The 24,129-nt window shown below is 42.9% G+C and overlaps 2 protein-coding genes across 3 annotated transcripts in view; both read right to left on the reverse strand.

The window, feature by feature from the left end:
* Nucleotides 1–13,261, reverse strand: part of LOC118399906 (zinc finger E-box-binding homeobox 1-like) — a 49,889-nt gene extending 36,628 nt beyond the window's left edge. The window contains exon 1 of one of the 2 annotated variants that reach the window (XM_035796123.2): nt 12,945–13,261. In XM_035796123.2, coding sequence (XP_035652016.1) covers nt 12,945–13,005 — 61 coding nt within the window. In that variant the 5' untranslated portion in view covers nt 13,006–13,261. The remainder of the gene's footprint in view (nt 1–12,944) is intronic. The other variant, XM_035796122.2, reaches the window with a different exon arrangement.
* Nucleotides 13,262–17,492: 4,231 nt separating this feature from the next.
* The window catches only part of LOC118399825 (zinc finger protein GLI1), a 121,507-nt gene continuing 114,870 nt past the window's right edge, over nt 17,493–24,129 (reverse strand). The window contains exon 17 of the mRNA XM_052473184.1: nt 17,493–24,083. Within this exon, the coding sequence (XP_052329144.1) occupies nt 23,181–24,083 (903 nt within the window). The 3' untranslated portion in view covers nt 17,493–23,180. The remainder of the gene's footprint in view (nt 24,084–24,129) is intronic.

Here is a 24,129-nt window from a genome sequence, read left to right on the forward strand (position 1 = left end):
GGCTTGATGGGACTGAAGTTGACCTTCCTCTCCTGAGTGCCTGTAACTCTGTGGAGCTGGCTGACATCTTGTTCTCCTTCAGTGTTACACAGGACTCATGTTCGGATGACAACGTTTTCTGAGACAGGCTTCGGGGTCGCTCATTGAGCTATGTCGCCGAGCGGCTGTTTCCGCCCGCTAAGGCAGAATGCGTCTTGGTTTGGTGGGAAATAACTGCCACCAGTGCAGGCCACAGTCAAATCAAATCAAATTGTATTTGTCACATGAGCCGAATACAGGTATTACCTTACCGTGAAATCCTTACTTACAAGCCCTTAAACGACAATGCAGTTCAAGAAATAGAGTTAAGAAAAGATGTACTAAATACACTAAAGTAAATAAAATAACAATAATGAGGCTATATACAGGGGGTGCTGGTACCAAGTCAATGTGCAGGGGGTACAGGTTATAGTCAAGGCAAAGGGACTATGCATAGATAATAAACAGTGAGTAGCAGCAGTGTAAAAACAAAGCGGGGGGGGGTCAATATAAATAGTCCGGGAGGCCATTTGATTAACTGTATAGCAGTCTTATGGCTTGGAGGTAGAAGCTGTTAAGGAGCCTTTTGGACCTAGCTCCGGTACCACCTGCCATGCGGTAGCAAAGAGAACAGTCTATTACTTGGGTGACTAGGGTCTTTGACAAGTTTTGGGGCACTGCTTAGCTCCGCTTGTCTCTTATTCCAGACTTTGTCAATGACCTTAATGGGGCCCAGCCACATTCAGCAAACCTGATGTTGCATGGGTCTCCCACTTCATGGATGTGGAGGGGATGGAGGGGGCAGGGCTTGTCTACACGCCTCCAGGGGAAGGGAAGCTAGCTGGCTACCTAGCTCCGTTGGCTAATAAAGGGATGGCTAACCATAACCCGTCACTGCCGAATAAGCGTAGTCGTTTTTCGGGGGAGCAGCACTGAGCCCAGGGGGGTGGTGGCCAAGTCCCTGAACACGGTCACATTGCTGCATGTTTGCCAGACTGAGCTGTTGGCTGACCTGGCCATGGTTCTGGTTGCCCCATGCTGAGCTCCTAGATGTTCCGTTGCGCATGTCCCTTGGCATGGGGGCTACCGTGGATGGGGCAGCGGCAACTTTGATTGACTTTGTCGCAGGTTACGCCCAAGGGTGAAGTGAAAGCTGGTCCCTGCGAGGAGCTGGGAAGGCAGCAGCCATTGCTCAGCTAGCGCAATGAGAGTGGAGGTGGCACGGACTGGAGCTCCCCTTTTCCCCCCTCCCCAGATGTTCGCTGTGACAACAGTACCCCCAAGTGGACACGGCCAATCAGGGGAAGACACGGGTAGCCGAAGCCCTCGAACCCAGACTGGACCGAGCTTCAGGCAAACTCGGCCCTTTAAACACATGATTTCTACCTCAAGTGTTCACTGGTGTCAAGAGTGCTGTGTCCTCCATGTGGGCTTAATAAAAAGAGTCCCTTCCCCACAGACAGACACTCTCAGTGGTTGAGAGTGGTGGAAATAAAAAAACGCATGAAAACAATGACCAAATTCTCCTAATCCACAAGTTGACGTTCGGCCCCTTCAGATGGCACTTTACGGGACACTCGCTTTCTATGTCGAAGCCATGTATTATGCAAACAGTGACGTTGTGCGTCCCCCAGGTTTTCACTGAGTCATCACGTCGACTGCTCCCAAGACCTCAGCCCCTGTTTTGAGGGAGGAGGTTTCTTCCCTTCTCCAGAATCAGGCAATCCGAGAGGTTCCTATGTAAGAGGTCCAGGAAGGCTGGTACAGCCAGTATTTCCTCGTTCCTAAAAGAGGTGGGACTTTGACTCCCATTTAAGCCTGCGTGCCCTAGAGAAGCAACATCAGGGTCTACACATGTTGTGTTGTTTCCCTCCTTCAACTAACACTACTTATAGTCATAACTGTAGTCACTGACTGTCAAATGACCTTAAATGTGCTACACATAGAATTTCTCCCCTATGTGGAAGTTAGGCAAATTGAAACAGCACCAGCCTGCATTCAAAAATATATCCCCCCGCATCCCATTTCCCATTAACATGGTGGAGACTCACGCTTGAGCCTTTCACTTTCGGGTTTTAATCCACCAGCTTCAAACAGGTGTAAAAACAATGTTTTTTGTTATTGAAAATATATTTCACATCGATTTAGATGGTACAATGATTCCCTACACTATTCAGTGCCTGTTTTCTCACATTACCTGACATTACCTGGATTTTAGCAACCAGGAAATTACAGAGCGCCCCAGTTTCCACTAGACAACACAGCCGCAAAGTCAAAACAGCTTTCGCATTTTGACTATAGAAGCCGGCCTGGCTTAAAATCAATAGGCGAATCTCACACCCAAACACAATACTGGTCGGCTAAGTAATACTGTGAAACACTATCATTCCACTATTACTGCAGATATATAATGGACATTTTCAGAAATTACATTGGAAAATTTAAAAAAAAGGATCCTATGTCTAGAATATTTAAGCCTTAATTTCTCACACACAGTTTCCGGCCTCAAGGATCCTGTTCCCCCATCATCGTAATTCTGTAGAAAGCTGAAAAAATACCTCCTTCTGCAGTTCATTCCATTCACAACATTACTGTTTGTATTGCTCTCTGCTATTGATTAGCAGTTAGAACTTATTTTGGTTACACAGATCTAGGGTCAGATTATCCCTAACCAGATTATCTGACTCTGTATCAGTGATTATGAGCAGCGACTTCGACCTATTTAGTTAGAATCAAGCAAATTGTAACAACGTAGCACAAGAGTTGAAGCGCTTTTCAATATATAAATAAATATGTGTGACATTGTGGTTGGGAACAGCAACTTCTATCTACTCCATTAGAATCTGTCAAAAAAACAAAACGTTATTTAACTAGGCGAGTCAGTTAAGAACAAATTCCTATTTACAATGATGGCCTGATGGCTATATTATTGTTCAGGTAAGCCCGCTGAGTTGCACCCTATTCACCATAAAGTGCAAGAGTTTTGACCATGGCTCTGGCCAAAAGTAACACCCTTATATATTGAATAGAGTGCCATTTGCGATGCACAAAGTCTTCCTTTATCAGTAATACCGCAAGGTGAAGGGCAGCTGATGAAATGTGTTCTCTCCCTGTAGGTGGGAGTGAGGGCAAGGCAGAGCAGCTGGTCTACAGGGCAGCTAGTGTACAGAGCATATCAAGGTGGTACCTGTTGATCACAGGTACTGAGAGGTAGGAGTAAAGTACACCCAACAGTCAAGTCTCTGCCAATGCCACGCTCTCTCACTGTCAGTTCTGAGTTCACCTGAACTGCACTGTAGCAGAACCTCAGAAACGGGTGTGTTTGTATGTGCATGTGTAAGGGAGAGTGCGAAAGAAAACTGATGAATAGGTAAAGAGGGCGAAGAGGGAAGGATTGAGGGAGAGAGAGACAGACAGGGACATAGAGGGAGACACCAAGCAGCAAACATTCACAGGGCCAGGTTAACAAATCATAGGCGCCTGTTTTTTTTTTTTTTTTGGGGGCTCAGTCAGGCTCTCAACCTACTGTTGACAGTTAGAATACACAAGGTGCATTTTTAATTGTTGTCGGGGGCCCTGAATTCTCCTAGAGACAAACGTACTTTGGTGTGAAAAGTGCAAATGAATCCCAGAACAACAGCAAAGGACCTTGTGAAGATGCTGTAGGAAACAGGTTCAAAAGTATCTATTACCACATTGAAACGAGTCCTATATCAACATAACCTGAAAGGCCGCTCAGCAAGGAAGAAGCCACTGCTTAAAAAACGGCTAAAAAATACAGACTTGCAAATGCACATGGGGACAAAGATTGTACTTTTTGGAGAAATGTCCTCCGGTCTGATGAAACAAAAATAGAACAGTTTGGCCATCATGATCATCGTTATGTTTAAAGGAACAAGGGGGAGGCTTGCAAGCCGAAGAACAGCATCCCAACCTTGAAGCACTGGGGTGGCAGCATCATGTTGTGGGGGTGCTTTGCTGCAGGATGGACTGGCGCACTTCACAAAATAGATGGCATCATGAGAAAGGACAATTATGTGGATATATTGAAGCAACGTCTCAAGTCATCAGTGAGGAAGTTAAAGCTGGGTCGCAAATGGGGTCTTCCAAATGGACAATGACCCCAAGCACACTTCCAAAGTTGTGGCAAAAAGCTGTGGCAAAAAAACTTCTGACCCACTGGAAATGCGATGAAAGAAATAAAAGCTCAAATAAATTGTTCTCTCTATTATTATTCTGACATTTCACATTCTTAAAATAAAGTGGTGATCCTAACTGACCTAAGACATATAATTTTTACTAGGATTAAATGTCAGGAATTGTGAAAAACTGAGTTTAAATGTATTTGGCTAAGGTGTATGTAAACTTCCAACTTCAACTGTATATAATATATACTGTGTTTTATTTATATATCTATATAATGCCTCTTGGGGCACCTACGGGCCTGGCCCCAGGGGCTTCACCCACTGTAAACCCCTGCATTACTCTGGCCTGGTACATCCATGTCCACTCCTAGCAGGTGTAATGTTTACAGCACTGTTGGGGTGATCAAGACAAACGTCCTGAGCAAATGCCCACCTGTTGCTCTCTCTGTTGATACAGTCTAGATCAGAGCAAGATCCTACCCACAACATGCCCATCCAAACTCTAGTTCAACATCTAGTTCCCTTGCTAGTCAACACTGACATCAGCTTAGTAAACAAGTCAGTTCGCTGAAGTTTGGTTAGTTAGGTGAAGTGTTCACCTCTCTCTCTCTCTCTCTCTCTCTCTCTCTCTCTCTTTGTTCTTCTCTGTCTCTCTCTAGCTCTCTCTCCCTCTGTCTGTATCTGTCTCTCTCTGTCTCTGTCGTGCTCTCTATCTCTAAATTAAATTAAATTCAAAGGGGCTTTAATGACATGGGAAATATGTTTACATTGCCAAAGCAAGTGAAATAAACAAGAAAAAAACTAGAATAAAAAATAAATAAAAAAACAACAATAGAAATTAACAGTTTACATTGCAATCACAAAGGTTTGAATAACATAAAGGCATTTCAAATGTTTTGTTAACAGCTTTGTCTTTCTGTCTTTCTGTCTCTCTCTCTCTCTCTCTCTCTCTCTCTCTCTCTCTCTCTCTCTCTCTCTCTCTCTCTCTCTCTCTCTCTCTCTCTCTCTCTCTCTCTCTCTCTCTCTCTCTCTCTCTCTCTCTCTCTCTCTCTCTCTCTCTCTCTCTCTCTCTCTCTCTCTCTCTCTCTCTCTCTCTCTCTCTCTCTCTCTCTCTCTCTCTCTCTCTCTCTCTCTCTCTCTCTCTCTCTCTCTCTCTCTCTCTCTCTCTCTCTCTCTCTCTCTCTCTCTCTCTCTCTCTCTCTCTCTCTCTCTCTCTCTCTCTCTCTCTCTCTCTCTCTCCCGTAACACATGACAGCTGAAGTAGGGTTTCCACGTTTAATTTGAGGTGTGATTAAACGGCACATATCTATAAATTGCCAGTCAGCCAGCCAACCCTAGCCGGCTGGCTGTTTGAAAAGCCTCTCTCTGCCAAACACATGTACATGCAACACAGTCTGCAAAGTTAATGCAGATTATTTTCACCTGCATGGGGCATTCAGGATGGAGCATCCAAAATAGCAACCCCAAATGGGACGTGTTGGCAAAGTTGTGTCATTGCAGTGGTAGCAATTGTCCAATGTGTGCAAATGTATCAATATGATGTGGATTTTTTATCTTCATACTGAATGAAAATAGCTACTTCTAAATGAGTGAGAGACCACAGGAAATACAGTTGAAGACTTGAAGGTGTGAATATTGCCTATGACAGTACACACACCTCCCCAGTTATGTTATCTGTGAGATCTACTGGTCCCTGCTACAAAAAAAGAAAGAAAATAAATGCTGCTCGAGTTGGTCCTCAGGTCTATCCAATTCTGCTCTGTTCCCACCAAACCCCCTCCACCCCTCCTGCGCTCCTTCACTCCATCCCTCACCCTGACCACAGCACTTGATCCTCTCTTATCCTCCTATACAGTATATACATATGAAATGATTCAAACCATGTGTAAACATTATTAAAGTGACTAGCATTCCATTATGTACAAGCCTATGTACATAGGGCAGCAGTCTATAAGGTGCAGGGTTGAGTAGACGGGTGCTAGCCGGCTAGTGATGGCTATTTAACAGTCTAATGGCCTTGAGATAGAAGCTGTTTTTCAGTCTCTCGGTCCAAGCTTTGACGCACCTGTACTGACCTCGCCTTCTGGTTGATAACAGGGTGAACAGGCCATGGGTTGGGTGGTTGATATCCTGTGACAGGATGGCCTTCCTGTGACATCGGGTGTTGTGGGTGTCCTGGAGGGCGGGCAGTGTGCCCCCGGTGATGTGTTAGGCAGACCGCACCACCCTCTGGAGAGCCCTGCGGTTGTGGGCGGTGCAGTTGCAGTACCAGGCGGTGATATAGCCCGACAGGATGTTTTCGATTGTGCATCTGTAAAAGTTTTGAGGGTCTTAGGGGACAAGCCAAATTTCTTCAGCCTCCCAAGGTTGAAAATGCGTTGTTGCGCCTTGTTCACCACACTGGCTGTGTGGGTGAACCATTTCAGATTATCAGGGATGTGTACGCAAATGAACTTGAAGCTTTTTACCTTCTCCACTGCGGTCCTGTTGATGTGGATAGGGGCGTGCTCCCTCTGCTGTCTCCTGAAGTCCACGATCATCTCCTTTGTTTAGTTGACTTTGAGGTTATTTTCCTGGCCACTCCGCCAGGGCTCTCACCTCCTCCCTGTAGGCTGTCTCATCATTGTTGGTAATCAGGTACTACTGTTATGTTGTCTGCTAACTTGAGGATTGAGTTGGAGGTGTGATTGCCACGCAGTCATGGTTGAACAGGGAGTACAGGAGGGGGCTGAGCATGCACCCTTGTGGGGCCCCTGTGTTGAGGATTAGCGTAGTGGGGGCAGCCCAAGACCCAGGTGCACAGAGTTCAGACCCAGGGCCTGAGCTTAATGATGAGCTTGTAGGGTACTATGGTGTTGAAGGCTGAGCTTTAGTCAATGAACAGCATTCTTACGTAGGTGTTCCTCGTGTCCAGATGGGATAGGGCAGTGTGCAATGCAAGGGCGATTGCATCGTTTGTGGATCTAATTTTGTACCTTTATTTAACTAGGCAAGTCAGTTAAGAACAAATTCTTATTTTACAATGTTGGCCTACCCTGGCCAAACCCTCCCCTAACCCGGACGACACTGGGCCAATTGTGATACAGCCCAGGATCATCCCAGGGTCTGTAGTGACACCTCTAGCACTGAGACGCATTGTCTTAGACCGCTGCGCCACTCGGGCGGATGTGAGGGCCGTGATCTATTGGGGCGGCTAGCCAATTGAAGTGGGTTTAGGGTGTCAGGTAAGGTGGAGGTGATGTGATCCTTAATGACATAATGATCAATATGATCCTGATGGCAGAAGTGAGTGCTACAGGGCGAAAGTCATTTAGTTCAGTTACCTTTTATTTATTGGGTACAAGAACAATGGTGGACTTCTTAAAGCAAGTGGGAACAGCAGACTGGAAATATATGTAAACACTCCAGCCAGCTGGTCTGCGCATGCTCTGAGGACTCAGCTAGGGATGCCGTCTGGGCCGGCAGCCTTGCGAGGGTTAACACGCTTAAATGTCTTACTCACGTCGACCACAAAGAACGAGAGCCCACAGTCAGTCCACGGGAGGGTGTTGCGTCGGTGGCACAGAAGGTGTTTAGATTGTGGCAGCGACTACAGGGCAAACAGACCAAAAGGACATGGCAAAATGCTCAACCATTTCATGTTCAAGACTTGCTGCAACTCTAATCTGTACCCTATACATTTTCAATTGATGGGTCACTACAACCACATAGGAGTTAAATTGGTACTGCATTCTCACTTACAGGTGCAACAAATATAGCCTCTTACAAGGCACGCCTCCAAATATATTAATGAGCCAGAAACAACAATACCATACACCCACTAGTGGTCAAAAAGTTTTAGACGCTCTAAATATACGGTACGCACTGTATTCTGTGGGGTGGAATTAGAGTACCATTCAAAATATAGTAATTTTCCCACAGTGCACCACAATTCATAGTATGCTGCAGTTAACTATTTCAGAGTTGTTTACTTTTGATATTTACCTAAAATTACCATATAATTTAAAGTATTTCGTTACAGTGCTGCTATAGATATATAGACTTTCACTCACTCTGCTGCTCATATAATACCACACCATCTCCCTCTCTCTCTCTCTCTCTTTTCTCTCAATGTGTTTTTCACTCATTTACGACTCTCTCTCTTTCTCCCTTCGATTCTCTCTCCTGTACTCATGCCCCCTGTGACAATTCTGTGCCAGAGAAAGACACATTTGGGCACACACACACACACACACACACACACACACACACACACACACACACACCACACACACAGCTGGGCCCCAGCTGCACACAAAGACTGGGGTTTGGAAATCAATGAAGGAGAAAGAAGAAAAAGTGGAAAGAGTTTAAATAAATTGGCACTTGACAAAAGAAGAAACCGAGAAAGAGTGAGTGAGGGAAAGAGAGAGAGAGAGAGAGAGAGAGAACTGTGAGGAAAAAGTTACATTGACTATCAGCTCAACAGTACAGTACAGTTGTAAATGAATCCAAGATCAAGTAGTAAGGTAAAGATGTCAAAGGGGGGGGGGTGACTCTTGCTGCACCTTAGCACAACGTGAACTCAGAGAGTTCAGAGTTCAGAGTTCAGAGACTACTCAGAGACAGTGCTGTGAGATATAATACGTGTACACTTCATGAATGTAGTTATTTATTTAGGCAGTTGTTATTGCGATGCCATGCATTATAATGCACCACACACCGTTCACGAGGCATTACAAATGTGCGTATATGCATTATGAAGAAGGTATTCATAGGAAGTGTTAGCAGTGTCACACATGGAGTGCAAACCCGTACCTGCATCGCCATGCTTACAACCATTCTCATATCAAACTAGGGAAGTCACATCTTATTGAAATTGTACACCATTTTCAATAAGACTTGTCTACATAAATACCCTATAACATGATCTCCTGCATTCTGGAGACAATAGACAGCAATAATCTCAACTTTGGTTGCTATCTGTGGACATTGACAGTTTTATTTAGAAGACAGAGGCTGTAATCAATAAGCGTCTTGGAGACAGAAGAAACGTTGTCGTAGCATCTCTTTTAATCCCTGTCTGTTGAGTTCGTGTTGCCAAATTCATTTGGTTATATATGGGGCCCCACTCCTCACATACATATTCTCTCCAGAGGTTTCCGCACACACACACACACACACACACACACGCATGCACACACGCACACTCAAGCACACACGGCCCAGAGAATGAAAGCTACAAAAAAAGGGAGATACTGCAAAAAATAAATACTCCCATCACCTGATCATTCTTTAGACGGCAATTAAAAATGTCCCTTCACCATCTCTTGCCATCAATATTTGTCTATGAAGCAAACTATGCAAATATACATTGTTAAAAAAATATTCCAAAAACGTTGAATATTTAGGACTGTTTTCATGTATGTTCTTCTCTAACTTCCGTCTGTCGTGCATTTGCATTAAGTCCTGTACCACCACAAGAGGAAACATCAGCAAACATCTGAGGCGCCATTTCACCTCGTCTTGTTGTGTGAATGAACAAAACACATTATCCCAGGCATTATAGTCCTCCAAGTCCTTCTGTGGCTCAGTTGGTAGAGCATGGCGCTTGTAACGCCAGGGTAGTGGGTTCGATTCCCGGGACCACCCATACGTAGAATGTATGCACACATGACTGTAAGTCGCTTTGGATAAAAGCGTCAGCTAAATGGCATATATTAAGTCGTATTGAAGCACATTGAATTCAGTCACAAAATTGTGTTTGCAAAACCACCTTTTCTGTTTCACGGTGGGAATATCTCCTTGATAGTAGTTGCGACAGTCACAGCACCATTTCACTTTCAACTATAGCTGACCCCTAAATCCACAAAGAAAACTCATTGAACTTATTTGTCTCAGAAACAACGAGCAAGTTCTGACCGTGCCTCTAAACACAACATGCATCGTCAAATTATACACACCTCAATCTCTTGGTTTGACGAGAGGAACTTCCCTGATCTGCAAGTAATGTGGCGGTTGCTGTTTCTAGTTCCTTGTAAGTAATTACGGTAATATGTCTTTTGTTTTACTACCTTTACGTTAGTGTGAGTAGAACAGTGAAAAGGAGGTCCTGGGAAGACGGGTGCTATATTTAACAAGGAGGGGACAGTGATGGGAGCACGCACGCACGCAACCACACACATCTCGCTCCGCATCAAAATTGGGGAACACTCCTAGCAGTCAACTGTTGTGTGTAGCCTTCTTCTCATCACAGCCATAGTTAAAGTCAACATTGCATGAATTTAACAGTAGCCTACAAGCAGCCCAGTGGCAAATAAAATGAAGTACACCTGCTGTAATAGAAATACGGTATCAAAGCAAGTACTGTGTAATGACACAAAGTACAATACCATAACATTTACTGTGTGATATTGTAAAACAGTAAATGCTACCGTAATCGGAATGAATGAATGAATGGATGAGGAGGGGTTTGTAATTTCATAGTAGAGGCCTTAACAAAGGCTACAAATATAACCTCTTGAAGACACGCCTCCAAATATATTCATGAGCCAGAAACAAAGCCATGGAGGCATGCCAAGCATTTTTTGTAATGCTCTCTACTTGTCAGTGTTCCAAACGGGACATTACCTACTTTCTACCTAAACATGCTAACACCATCTGATAGGATTCATAGCAAGCAGTGCACTGGAATGACATTCAGATGAACTGCAATGACATTCACTCTCATGGGATGGGTGGCCGAAAATAAGTAACTGAAAGCCACACCCCCAATAAGTAATGAATATGACCGTACTGAGGCATATGTCACTATGTTTCTATGACTATGCGCACCATGCCATTGCCTTCTTCATCTGTCCATTTCGCAAAAAGACAGCTCAAAATCCTGAGTGCAAAGCAGCTGTCTAAGGCACTGCATTGTAGTGCTATAGGCATCACTGCAGACCTGGGTTCGACCCCAGGCTGTATCACAACCGGCCGTGATTGGAAGTCCCATAGGGTGGTGCACAACTGGCCCAGCATTGTCTGGGTTAGGGGAGGGCTTGGCCGGGGTAGGTCGTCATTGTAAATAATAATTTATTCTTAACTGACTTGCCTAGTTAAATAATGGTTCAACAAAATACAATTAAAAAACAATCCAGTGCCTTTATCACAGTCAACACCTACAGTATATTTTAGCTGTAAAAAATGCTACATTTCTCCCAGCCTCATGGCAAAATGTGTAGAATAGCATGTAATTATCTGTAAAACTGCACATTTTCCTTTCTGCCCAATGGAAAAATGTGTAGAATTGCAGGAAATTAGCTTTAAAACAGCAAATTATTCTCTCAACCTCATGGCAAAAAGTGTAGAGTAACATAAAATGATATATAATACTGCAACATTTTCTTGTTGCCCCATGGCAAAATGTGTAGAATTGCTACTGCTACTGTACCATGCACCACTAGTGGTCAAAAGGTTGTTGGAGCTCCAAAGAAAAGGTATCATGATAAAGTGATTCTTTCCCCCACACAACACTTCCCATAATGCATTTACAGTATTCTGCAGTAAAACGTTTCAGAGTATTTTATTGTTGATAATACAACAAATTGTAGTAGTTTCTCATTACAGAGTGTGTGTGTGTGTGTGTGTGTGTGTGTGTGTGTGTGTGTGTGTGTGTGTGTGTGTGTGTGTGTGTGTGTGTGTGTGTGTGTGTGTGTGTGCGTGTGCGTGTGTGTGAAGAGCTCCACTTGTCACTGTTAAGTGATTGACATCATCAGTTTGATGAGAAGCTATTCAGTATTTACATATGAAAACACTGAGCTGCCTCAGTAATAACCTACATACATTACAAATAGATTGTTATAATATGCATGTTTTAATTGTAGACTACGAGTGTGGGGAAATGAGGAAGGACTTGGATATGGCATTGGTAAATCTATGAAATGTAGTTATTTGTGTTTGTTTGAAAATACAGTTAATCAAATAGATGAATATATTAACTCGCAATACTCTGGCAAAAAAAAGAAAGGAATTGTATATTATAATACAATGCGTTTTTATTTGGTAAAGGAGTCAACAGTATTTATCTGTTCTATTTTTCAACTCATTTGAATGATGTTATTCTTAATAATTTGCTAAATATAAGTGATGCAGGAATACGATTATCTATTTTTGATCAATGTATCAAAATTGTAGGCCTCTTAGGATTTTTGTAAATAATCGTTTATTTTTTTTGTATATCTACCCTGTCCAACTCAGTCCCTTTGCTCTTTTTTGTCGTGTCTAGAATAAACGTTTTTTTTCTGTTTGGGTGATATAACCAATACAAAGCTTTTAATAATTGTAACATATGTTTCAATTTAGTTATTTATGTTCAAAACCAGTTATTATTATGAGCGCAATGATCACTGTAAACAAAATGTAAGCCTGTTATACATTGTTGTCTTGGAGGAAATATTGCTTGCGACCTGTTGCATTTCAAATGCTGCTGTTCATGTCTATCCCTTTCTTCTTTACAATATACTTTACACGTGTTTTAAAATAAATACTCGGATATACTACAACAATCACGGAGAGACAATTAAAACGAACAAAAAACGCGGGTGCAAAATCCTATGACAATAGGCTATAGTTCAAAATATGTACTCATTTTCAAACAAGGCATTATACTTGCAGTTTCGCATTCACGTTGCATATATATATATATATTCAATACCGTCTCAATAATGAAAGACATCATGAGATGTGAACGACATCACAAGGACGTAATGACAATGTGTTCAACAACTTCAACTATATAATCATAGTCATATTCCATACCTTGATTCCTTCTCGGGTTCGCTTGCTTCCTTCGTTTGCCCCTGCTCTCCTCTGCCATCATGCCCCCAAAGGCTCCCTTTGCCCGAAGAAGCACTTTTTGGAGTGTCGGTGCGTGACAATTGACAACGAATGGTGTGAAACATTGCCTGCGTCCGCAGCGGGTGACTATTAACCCTTCTGTAACCTCAAGTCGATGAGCTGAGCGCGAGGAGAGAAGTGAGTGATGTCATTGTAGAAGGTTAGTCCCTCCTGTCGGTGATATAGTGAGTGGATTCTCTCCACCGGCGCATTCGTTGTGGCATCTAAAAACGCAATTTAAAAGTTATGGTTTGAAGTTATACACAGTCAATTCTAAGTTATCATCTCTCAATTCTATCGAGTTCCAGCCACAAATAGAGCACGGCTTGCGCAAAGAAGCAGCAAGCCGCGTGCGTAAAGCGGAGAGTTCACATCGCAACAGTTCGTTTAGGTGGTCTAAGACTGTTTATTTAATATCTGATATGTTTTCGTATCGGTTCTTGACAGTCTTGTGTTTTTTTCTTTGGAAACATTATATTGTCCAATAATATTTTCTCAAATTCTTGCAGTAAAAAAAAAAAAAAAAAAAAAAAAAAGGTTAATATGCGAACAACCTATTCTTTGTCATTTATTTGTTAAATAATTGTTCATGTTGAGCGCTAGGCTGCATATGGCCAAACATATGGCCAAACGGAGAAGTTTGACATTGCAAAACGTGCAAACTATCCCAAACACCACACAACAAATCGGCATTACCAAATGCAAACAGGTTTATATGGTCACTGTAGGTATTCGAAGGGAATGCATTAGCCCCCCTGATGCTTTGTGGCCTGAACGTTATAGGCATCGCACCTGCACTTAAGTGCCCTGTCGTGCCCCCTGCCCTGCGCCCTATTCACCCCTGGATAGCTCGAGGAAGTGGGGAATAGTCCGTCTTTTGTGTGAAGAACTGGACCGTAATCTGTTTTGCAACTGAAAAAAACATTCGAGAAAAAAAAAAACGCTAACACGGTGTTGAGGACCCCTACCTTGGCATTCTAACCCTTGTAGAACCAATAGAACCCCCACTTCTCCCAGGTGTCCTTTAGAATATTTAGAAAACCCCTGGATGCTGTTTTTCGATCATGATAATCCGAGTGGGACATGGGAGTCACCTTTTACATTTGACATTGATACAGAAGGACAATGTCATGGTAATGTTTCTTTCTCTTGTTATACATGTTTTATTGTGCATTTTAATTCCCCCTTTGCAATCACTTTATAGTATTATTTTTTTCCCAATCACCCGTATTCTCAAATTAAGAATGTTTTCTCTGTGGCCTTCACAGCTATCCTCTGACTTGTTAAAAGTCATCTCGATTCTAGATGCATCCTAGCTGCAAGGAGAGAGAGGGAGGGGAGCAGGGAGAGAGAGGGAGGTCATGGCCCTTTTGTCCAGGGATGGAAAAGGAGGGCAGTGGGGTGCATCATAAACCCAGTAGGTCAGGGGACTGATCTAGGAGTGCAGAACTCCTGGGAGAGCTGATAACAAGCACACCACCACCGGCAGCAATTTAAAACCCAAGAGTTGACTTTGTTTTATAAAAGATAACTCTTGCATACACATTATTACCTCTCTCCGTGCTTTTGATTGTGTCGACAAAACACGCCAAGCTGCTCCCTCTACTTATGTGCCTGTACATACCAGTAGTGTGGATCTGAGTGTACACATTGATGGGTTAAGCATCCAAACATATCGTTGGCATCCTGGATTTTTGAAAAACAAAAGTGCATTTTCAGATCCATCTCTCTCTCGATCCATCTCTCTCTCTCTCTCTCTCTCTCTCTCTCTCTCTCTCTCTCTCTCTCTCTCTCTCTCTCTCTCTCTCTCTCTCTCTCTCTCTCTCTCTCTCTCTCTCTCTCTCTCTCTCTCTCTCACTCACTCACTCACTCACTCACTCACTCACTCACTCACTCACTCACTCACTCACTCACTCACTCACTCACTCACTCACTCACTCGGGTTTGATCCCTGTCTGTGGCCAGGGTTCAAAGCTGGTAGCATGGGGAGGAGACCTCTTTAACCGCATATTAAGCACAAGTTAATTATATGCCAACCTTTGGGACAAAGGCAGAGAAAAAGCTTTCGCTTGAATAGATGGCAAGACAAGAAAATAAAACAAGTGATTATTCTCAGCCTATGAAACTTTTTAGCATTTGAAAAAAAAATTTGGGGGAGATTTACATTTGTATAAGTCACGTTGTTGCAGTAGTGAGGGGAAAGGGCCTCAGTACCGCTCGCGCTATCCTCTCATCAATATTAGTATGCTTAAAAGATAGATACCATTGCATACAGGATGGTATTGAGTTGTTCAGATAACTATTTCTCTCTTATTTATTTACATGATCAGATGGGCCCAGCATCAGATCTTCTCTGTGTGGTGTTACATGTTTATTAAGGCAGATTGCTACTCGGGAGAATAGGCCATCAAAGTCGCCTTTCTTGGTCAGGAGTGTTGTTAGGTTCACCCTTTATAATCACTTTGCAACTCATAAATCAAACTCTCATTCACACAGGAGAGAAGTTGGACGAAGTGCACTCCAGAAATATGCGGTTTGATTTCAGAGGAACAACCCAGGGTGCCAACTCTACTAACTTCATAGGGCCAGCAACCAGGGACCAGGACCAATGAAGAGCCTAGGGTCTGCCAGGCCCTGTGGCCCCAGAGCACCAGGGTAAGACACTAGGTTTAAGGAAGGACCATTTACCAGCTCAAGGTGCCAATCCCTACTGGCCTGAGAGGAACATGCCTGCCAGCCCCACTGACCACAGTGGATCCCATTCAGAAGCTGATGTCACTTTCAGTGGTCACCCTCACACTGGTCTGCTTTTATAACCACTTTATAACTCTCTTCTAATGGGAAAAGAGGAAATGGCTTTTTCTAATTAGCATTAAAAAAAAATAAAAAAAAAGACAATTAAGTAACTAAAATGGATTAATTTGAGATTGTTTGTCATTGGCCTACACACAATACCCCATAATGTCAAAGTGGAATTATGTTCTTCGAAATGTTTACAAATGAATACAAAATGAAAAGCTGAAACGTTTTGAGTCAATAAGTCTTCAACCCCTTTGTTATGAAAAGCCTAAATAAGTTCAGGCGTAAACCTTAGCTTAACAAGTCGCATAATAAGTTGCATGGACTCGCTCTGTGTGCAATAATAGTGTTGAACATACTTGTTGAATGACTACCTCATCTCTGTACCCCACACATACAGATAATTGTAAGGTCCCTCATTTCGAGCTGTGAATTTCAAACACAGATTCAACCACAAAGATCAGGTTTTTCAATGCCTTGCAAAGAAAGGCACCTATTGGTAGACATGGAGTACCCCTTTGAGCATGGTGAATCAATACACCCAGTCACTACAAAGATACATTCAGGGATTTCACCATAAGGCCAAAAACAGTTACAGCGTTTAATGGCTGTGATAGGAGAAAACTGAGGATGCATCAACGACATTGCAGTTACTCCACAATACTAACCTAATTGGCAGAGTGAAAAGAAGGAAGCATCATGTTATGGGTATGCTTGTAATCATTAAGGACTGGGGAGATTTTCAGGATAAGAAAGAAAGAATGGAGCTACGCACAGACAAAATCCTAGAGGAAAACCTGGTTCAGTCTTCTTTCCACCCGACACTGGGAGATGAATTCACCTTTCAGCAGGACAATAACCTAAAACACATTTACTTGAAAATCTATGGTAAGACCTGAAAATGGTTGTCTAGCATTGATCAACAACCAATTTGAACTTGAATAATTTTTAAAAGAATAATGGGCAAATGTTGTACAATCCAGGTGTAGAAAGCTCTTAGAGACTTATCCAGAAAGACGCACAGCTGTAATCACTGCCAAAGGAGCTTCTACAAACTATTGACTCAGGGGTGTGAATGCTTATTCAAATGAGATATTTATGTATTTCATTTTCAAAACATTTGCCAAAATATCTCAAAACATGTTTTCACTGCATTATGGGGTATTGTTTGTGGACGCGTGAGAAGAAATATAATTGAATCAATTTTGAATTCAGGCTGTAACAGAACACAATGTGGAATAAGTCAAGGGGTATGAATACTTTCTGAAGGCACTGTAGGTTTGTGTTGGCTGCAGGAGTGGAAATGGAAAAAAGTCACAAAATTGTCGAATTCACCTTAAAATGCACATTTTAACATGGCAAAATGATTTCCCTGCCAGAACGTGGTTCCCTCAGGTTCCCCCATAGACCTAAATAATGGGGTTCCCCTATATTTCCACATCTGGTTGGCTGCCCATCCAAATATACAGCTACTGTCGCTCCCATTTGTATCATACTCCACTGCCCTCTGGTGGCTGTATGGAGACAATACATTTATTCAGACATTCTCAAGAGAGGCGGTGTGGATCCAAGTCAATAAGAACCTCTTACAAATACAGTAAGATCCAGTAAGTGAAATATATAGCAAGATACATCAAGTTCTGACAGACATTTTTCATCCATCCCAAGCTGAACATGTGTATTTTTAATTGGTAAAATATAGTACATTTGTATAAAATTTAGAAAATTGTACACAAAATATATCCTGTGTAAACAGAAAACGCTATGATCATAACCTTTGTTGCTTAACAGAATATTATTTTGCCAGCAAAAAAGTCTGATAGAACGGTGACAGGCAGGTATCAAAACACACAACACAGAGAAGAAAGGCAAATATCCACGATAAAGTTCATTCTTACAGAAACAAAAAGAGGACATGTTACTTTTATACAAAACATTTCATACATTCTAAGTAACAGCACTATCAAACCATTCACACCTTCATAGCGGTGACTATGAGCTGTGACTATGAGTATTGTGCATCTTCTTCCTTTTTTTTTCTCCTTGAATATTGTTCGTTCAAATCGTCTTTGGTTGGTTGATAGGTTGTACACAGTTTTCCTGACTAGATTCGTTTTTCCTGACTACTGACTCTAATCCTGCATTAAGAACAACAGTAAAGTACTAGAAATAATAAAGCGTGATTGAAAAGGCACCAATACTGAGATATTGCTGCACTGTTCGAGCTAGGAACACAAGCATTTCGCTACACCTGCAATAACACCTGCTAAATACGTGTATGTGAGCAATACATTTTGATTTGAAATACAGCCTCATAAGATCTCCTGTAGTTGTGTGTAAACGTGATCTAGAATAACCATCCAAACAGATAGATACTACTGTAAGATACATTCCATCATCCTCCAAGCTGATGCTTACATGAAATCAAAGCCATGTAGGCCAACGTGTTGGCCTCTAGACAGTCTCTATGTCACAAAGTCAAGGAGAGAGACTCGTCCACGTCCACGCAATGCTGCAGTCAGTGCAATGCTACAGTATGATGTCATGTGATATCAGCTCTACTGGTCATGGCTGTGAACAGGCTGTCAGAGGTAGAGGCTCTAGAATCTATAGAAAGGATCTCCCCAATCAAGTCAATGATACCATAATAGGTGGACTGATTCTATGTCTATGGTCAGAGAGCCTCACCGCCATATACTGTACACGCTAAAGTACCTCAACGCCGTACCCCCAATCCATTATGAATCCTGTTTAAGGTTTTCCGGGGTTAGGGAAGGTATCTTTAAGACCCTGTCAAATATGTGACCAAGTTGGGTCGTATGATACTGTACCAGATGCAATATTTGATTTAATTCAGAAGTTCCACCTTTATTTCTCTCTCTCTCTCTCTCTCCCTCTTTTATTCTCTGTACCTCTCGTGGATAAGTTTAGACAAAGGCACTTTTTTGATATTCTTATCCTATAACCCTTATACTTGTAAAATAGTGAGCTGCTTTAAGAACACTTAGGTATAATAAACATGTAACAGGTCTAAAAACATGTACTTTACCATACAACAGATTCAGAGTATGGAGGCAGATTAATGCTAAAAAGGCCTCTGAGTGAATACTGATATGATATGTCATCATTACGCTATGTCTGTCATCATTATGTACAGTTGAAGTCAGAAGTTTACATACACCTTAGCCAAATACATTTCAACCCAGTTTTTCACAGTTCCTGACATTTAATCCTTATAAAAATGCCATGTCTTAGGTCAGATAGGATCACCAGTTGATTTTAAGAATGTGAAATGTCAGAATAATAGTAGAGAGAATGATTTATTTCAGCTTTTATTTCTTTCATCACATTCCCAGTGGGTCAGAAGTTTACATACACTCAATTAGTATTTGGTAGCATTGCTTTTAAATTGTTTAACCTGGGTCAAACGGTTCGAGTGGCCTTCCGCAAGCTTCCCACAATAAGTTGGGGGAATTTTGGCCCATTCCTCCTGGCAGAGCTGGTATAACTGAGTCAGGTTTGTAAGGCCTCCTTGCTCGTACACGCTTTTTCAGTTCTGCCCACACATTTTCTATAGGATTGAGGTCAGGGCTTTGTGATGGTCACTCTATACCTTGACTTTGTTGTCCTTAAGCCATTTTGCCACAAATGTATGCGTGGGGTCATTGTCCATTTGGAAGACCCATGACTGATGTCTTGAGATGTTGCTTCAATATATTCACATAATTTCCCCTCCTCATGATACCATCTATTTTGTGAAGTGCACCAGTCCCTCCTGCAGCAAATCACACCACCAACATGATGCTGCCACCCCTGAGCTTCACGGTTGGGATGGTGTTCTTCGGCTTGCAAGCCTCCCCCTTTTTACTCCAAACATAATGATGGTCATTATGGCTAAACAGTTATATTTTTGTTTCATCAGACCAGAGGACATTTCTCCAAAAAGTACGATCTTTGTCCCCATGTGCAGCTGCAAACCGTAGTCTGGCTTTTTTTATGGCGGTTTTGGAGCAGTGGCTTCTTTCTTGCTGTGCGGCCTTTCAGGTTATGTCGATATAGGACTCGTTTTACTGTGGATATAGATACTTTGTACCTGTTTCCTCCAGCATCTTCACAAGGTCTTTTGCTGTTGTTCTGGGATTGATGTGCACTTTTCGCACCAAAGTGGTCCCATGGTGTTTATACTTGCATACTATTGTTTGTACAGATGAACGTGGCACCTTCAGGCGTTTGGAAATTGCTCCCAAGAATGAACCAGACTTGTGGTCTACAATTTTTTACTGAGGTCTTGGCTGATCTCTTTAGATTTTCCCACGACGTCAAGCAGAGAGGCACAGAGTTTGAAGGTAAGGCCTTGAAATACATCCACAGGTACACCTCACCTCCAATTGACTGAAATTATGTCAATTACCCTATCAGAAGCTTCTAAAGCCATGACATAATTTTCTGGGATTTTCCAAGCTGTTGAAAGGCACAGTCAACTTAGTGTATGTAAACTTCTGACCCACTGGAATTGTGAAACAGTGAATTATAAGTGAAATAATCTGTAAACAATTGTTGTAAAAATTACTTGTGTCATGCATTAAGTAGATGTCCTAACTGACTTGCCAAAACTATAGTTTGTTGACAAGAAATTTGTGGAGTGGTTGAAAAATGAAACTTCCGACTTCAACTGTATGTGTGCGTGTCATCACTATCGTGTGTGTGTCATCATGTTTTGTGTGTCACTGACAGGGTTGTGCCCCTAGGGATATAGATACAGCTTCAAAGCACTGATGTATTTTTCAGTCAATATTGTTTTTCAGGCACTTTCAACAAAACATTCTTCCTCGGAACAGATTTGTTGACCTCAGTTCTCATTACGGAACCAGAATGAGAATCTAGAATCTGATTTGTTCGTCTCGGAATTCCCTTATCAGTCCACGATACAGTAGAGTTCCGTCACTGTCACTGTCAACATTGTCATATAAACTACATGACCAAAAGTAAGCGGACACCTGCTCGTCAAACCTCTCATCTCATCTCCAAAATTATGGACATTAATAAGGAGTTCATCCCCCTTTTGCTGCTATAACAGCCTCTACTTTTCTGGGAAGGCTTTCCACTAGATGTTGGAACATTGCTGCAGGGACTTGCTTCCATTCAGCCACAAGAGCATTAGTGAAGTCGGTTACTGATGTTGGGCTCTGTGCAGGCCAAAGGTATTCGATGGGGTTGAGGTCGGGGCTCTGTGCAAGCCAGTCATCCACACCGATCTCGACAAACCATTTCTGTATGGACCACGCTTTGTACATTGGGGCATTGTCATGCTGAAACAGTGAAAGGTCCATCCCCAAACTGTTGCCATAAAGTTGGAAGCACAGAATCGTCTAGAATATCATTGTATGCTGTAGCGTTAAGATTTTCCTTCACTGGAACTAAGGGGCCTGGCCCAAACGACGAAAAACAACCCAATACCATTATTCCTCCTCCACCAAACTTTACAGTTGGCACTATGTATTTGAGCAGGTAGCATTCTCCTGGCATCCGCCAAACCCAGATTTGTCCGTCGGACTGCCAGATGGTGAAGCGTGATTCATCACTCCAGAGAACGCGTTTCCACCGCTCCAGAGTCCAATGGTGGCGAGATTTACACCACTCCAGCCGATGCTTGGCATTGCGCAATGGTGATCTTAGGCTGCGTGTGGCTGCTTGGCCATGGAAACAAATGACATGAAGCTCCCTACAAACAGTTCTTGTGAAGGACATTGCTTCCAGAGCACAACACTCTTCAGCACTAGGCAGTCCCGTTCTGTGAGCTTGTATGGCCTACCACTTCGCGGCTGAGCGTTTGTTTCTCCTAGATGTTTCCACTTCACAATAACAGCACTTACAATTGGCCCGGGACAGCTCTCGCAGAGCAGAAATGTGACGAACTGACTTATTGGAAAGGTGGCATCCTATGACGGTGCCATGTTGAAAGTCACTGAGCTCTTCAGTAAGGCCATTCAACTGCCACTGTTTGTCTATGAAGATTGCATGGCTGTGGGCTGGATTTTATACAAATGTCAGCAACGGGTGTGGCGCAAATAACCGAATTCACTAATTTGTAGGGTTGTCCACATACTTTTTTATATGTAGTGTACACAGCATACAGTACCAGTCAAAATTTTGGACATACCTACTCAAAGTTATTGAAATGTTTTGCATTGATTGACCTTCATGTCTTAAACCAATGATGGACTGTCATTTCTCTTTGCTTATTTGAGCTGTTCTTGCCATAATATGGACTTGGTATTTTACCAAAAAGGGCTATCTTTTCTGTATACCTCCCCTACCTTGTCACAATACAAGTGATTGGCTCAAACGCATTAAGAAGAAAATCAATTCCACAACTTATCTTTTAACAGGTCACACCTGTTACTTGAAATGCATTACAGGTGACTATCTCATGAAGCTGGTTGAGAGAATGCCAAGAGTGTGCAAAGCTGTCATCAAGGCAAAGGGTGGCTACTTGGAAGAATCTCAATTATAAAATATTTTGATTTGTTTAACACCTTTTTGGTTACTACGTGATTCCATATGTGTTATTTCATAGTTTTGATGTCTTCACTATTATTCTACAATGTAGAAAACAGTAAAAAAAAAAAAAAAGAAGAAAAACCCTTGAATGAGTAGGTATGTCAAAACGTTTGACTTGTACTGTATATGTAAATGTATAACTTATTTACATATTATCCTCTGTTGCCCTATAAAACCTCTGTGACTGGAATGACTGTCGTTATGGGGATTAAATCATTATGGAGATGACATCACTATGGTGTTGGTGTCATTATGGTGACAATGTTATTACGGTGATGATGTCGTTATGCTGATGACTCCATTATGGAGATGATGTCGTTATGGTGTTGACGTCCCATGGAAACATTCTGCAAGTCATTTTAGGCAAACAATTCTGTCACCCTTCCCCTTCTCTGCGAGCCAGAAATGTGAGTAGAGTATAGTACACCGTGAGCAAGATCAAGATCGATAGGTACCTTTGGTTTGGGTTGAAAGTCTCTAGGAGTAGCTGAGAAAAAGTGTGTGGGAGGTCAAGAAGGAAAGGTAATATTTACAGTACCTTTATCTTTATAGGTGACCTAACACCAGAGCCACCGAGCTGAGCCCCCTAGTCTAGTCTATGACAGTGTGTTCATCCACACACACGTGTTCTAGAACAATGTGTTTCGGTGCTTGTCTAGTAAATGACAAATGTTTCAGTACTTGTTCAGTGGAGAGTATGTCTAGGTAATTTCTCCCCCCCGGGGAGCTTAGCCCATCTAGTTAACTTTATGAGCGTGTTCAGGTTCTGGTCTTGTTCTAGAACCGAGTCTTTGGGTTCTAAGACAGTGTATTAAGGTACTTGTTCTCTCCGGCCAGAGATGTCAACATGGAAGTCATGTCTCCTACAGCCATGTTAGGGAGCCCAGAGGAGGGCATGGTGATGGACGTCTGAGGGGTGGTGAGGCGGGACGAGGTCTGGGACGAACCCCCGTGGAGAGGAGGGTTGATGGGGCTGAATGACGAGGGGTCTGGGTCATCGATGATGGAGGTAAAGTCTATCTGGGCGTTGTCCAGATCTAGGTTCTCCAGAGCATTGGAGATGGGGGTCGACTCATGAAGGTAGGCTAGGGACGCTGACTTATTGCCCTGGTGATCCATGTGGGTTACCATGTGCTGTTGGTGCTGGTTGAGGCAGGGCCCGGTCTGAGTTGGGTCCTGGTGAGGGTGGCTGATTTGTTGGATCTGCTGCTTGTCCATGTCAGAGTGCTGCATGTGGATCTGGCCAGAGTAGTACATGTTATTGTTGATGTTGTTTAAGGGGGGGAAGATCTCCTGGTGGGTCTGATGGGGGGTCATGTGGCCCTGGACAGGGGGCAGACGGACCACACGTCTGGGGCTGGAGGTAGAGTGGACTGGGCTGAGGTGGGGAGGACTGCCCAGGTACGCTCCGCCTCCTTGGGACTGGAGACTATTCTGCCTGCTGACGGGCTTCCGGCACTGGGGGGGTCTTGGGACTACAGGAGCCCCCATATCCTGGCCGTAGCAGGACCCTGGGCCTCCAGGCAGACCCGTCATGGATACCTCCGTCGGGGGGATGGAGGAGCTTGAGCTGGGGACTCGGTTGTGTGCTGGGGGGCTCATCAGGTTCTGGTTGGTAGGGTAGCCTGGGTAGCTGGAGCCTGGGTTGGGGTAGAGATTATGTTGGTGTTGAGGACTATGCTGTTGCTGCATCATGGCCACCTGAAACAAATCAAATGAGATCAACATTTTGTTAAAGTGCTACGAT

The sequence above is a fragment of the Oncorhynchus keta genome, chromosome 21, assembly GCF_023373465.1.
Source record: "Oncorhynchus keta strain PuntledgeMale-10-30-2019 chromosome 21, Oket_V2, whole genome shotgun sequence".
Taxonomy (NCBI): Eukaryota; Metazoa; Chordata; class Actinopteri; order Salmoniformes; family Salmonidae; genus Oncorhynchus; species Oncorhynchus keta.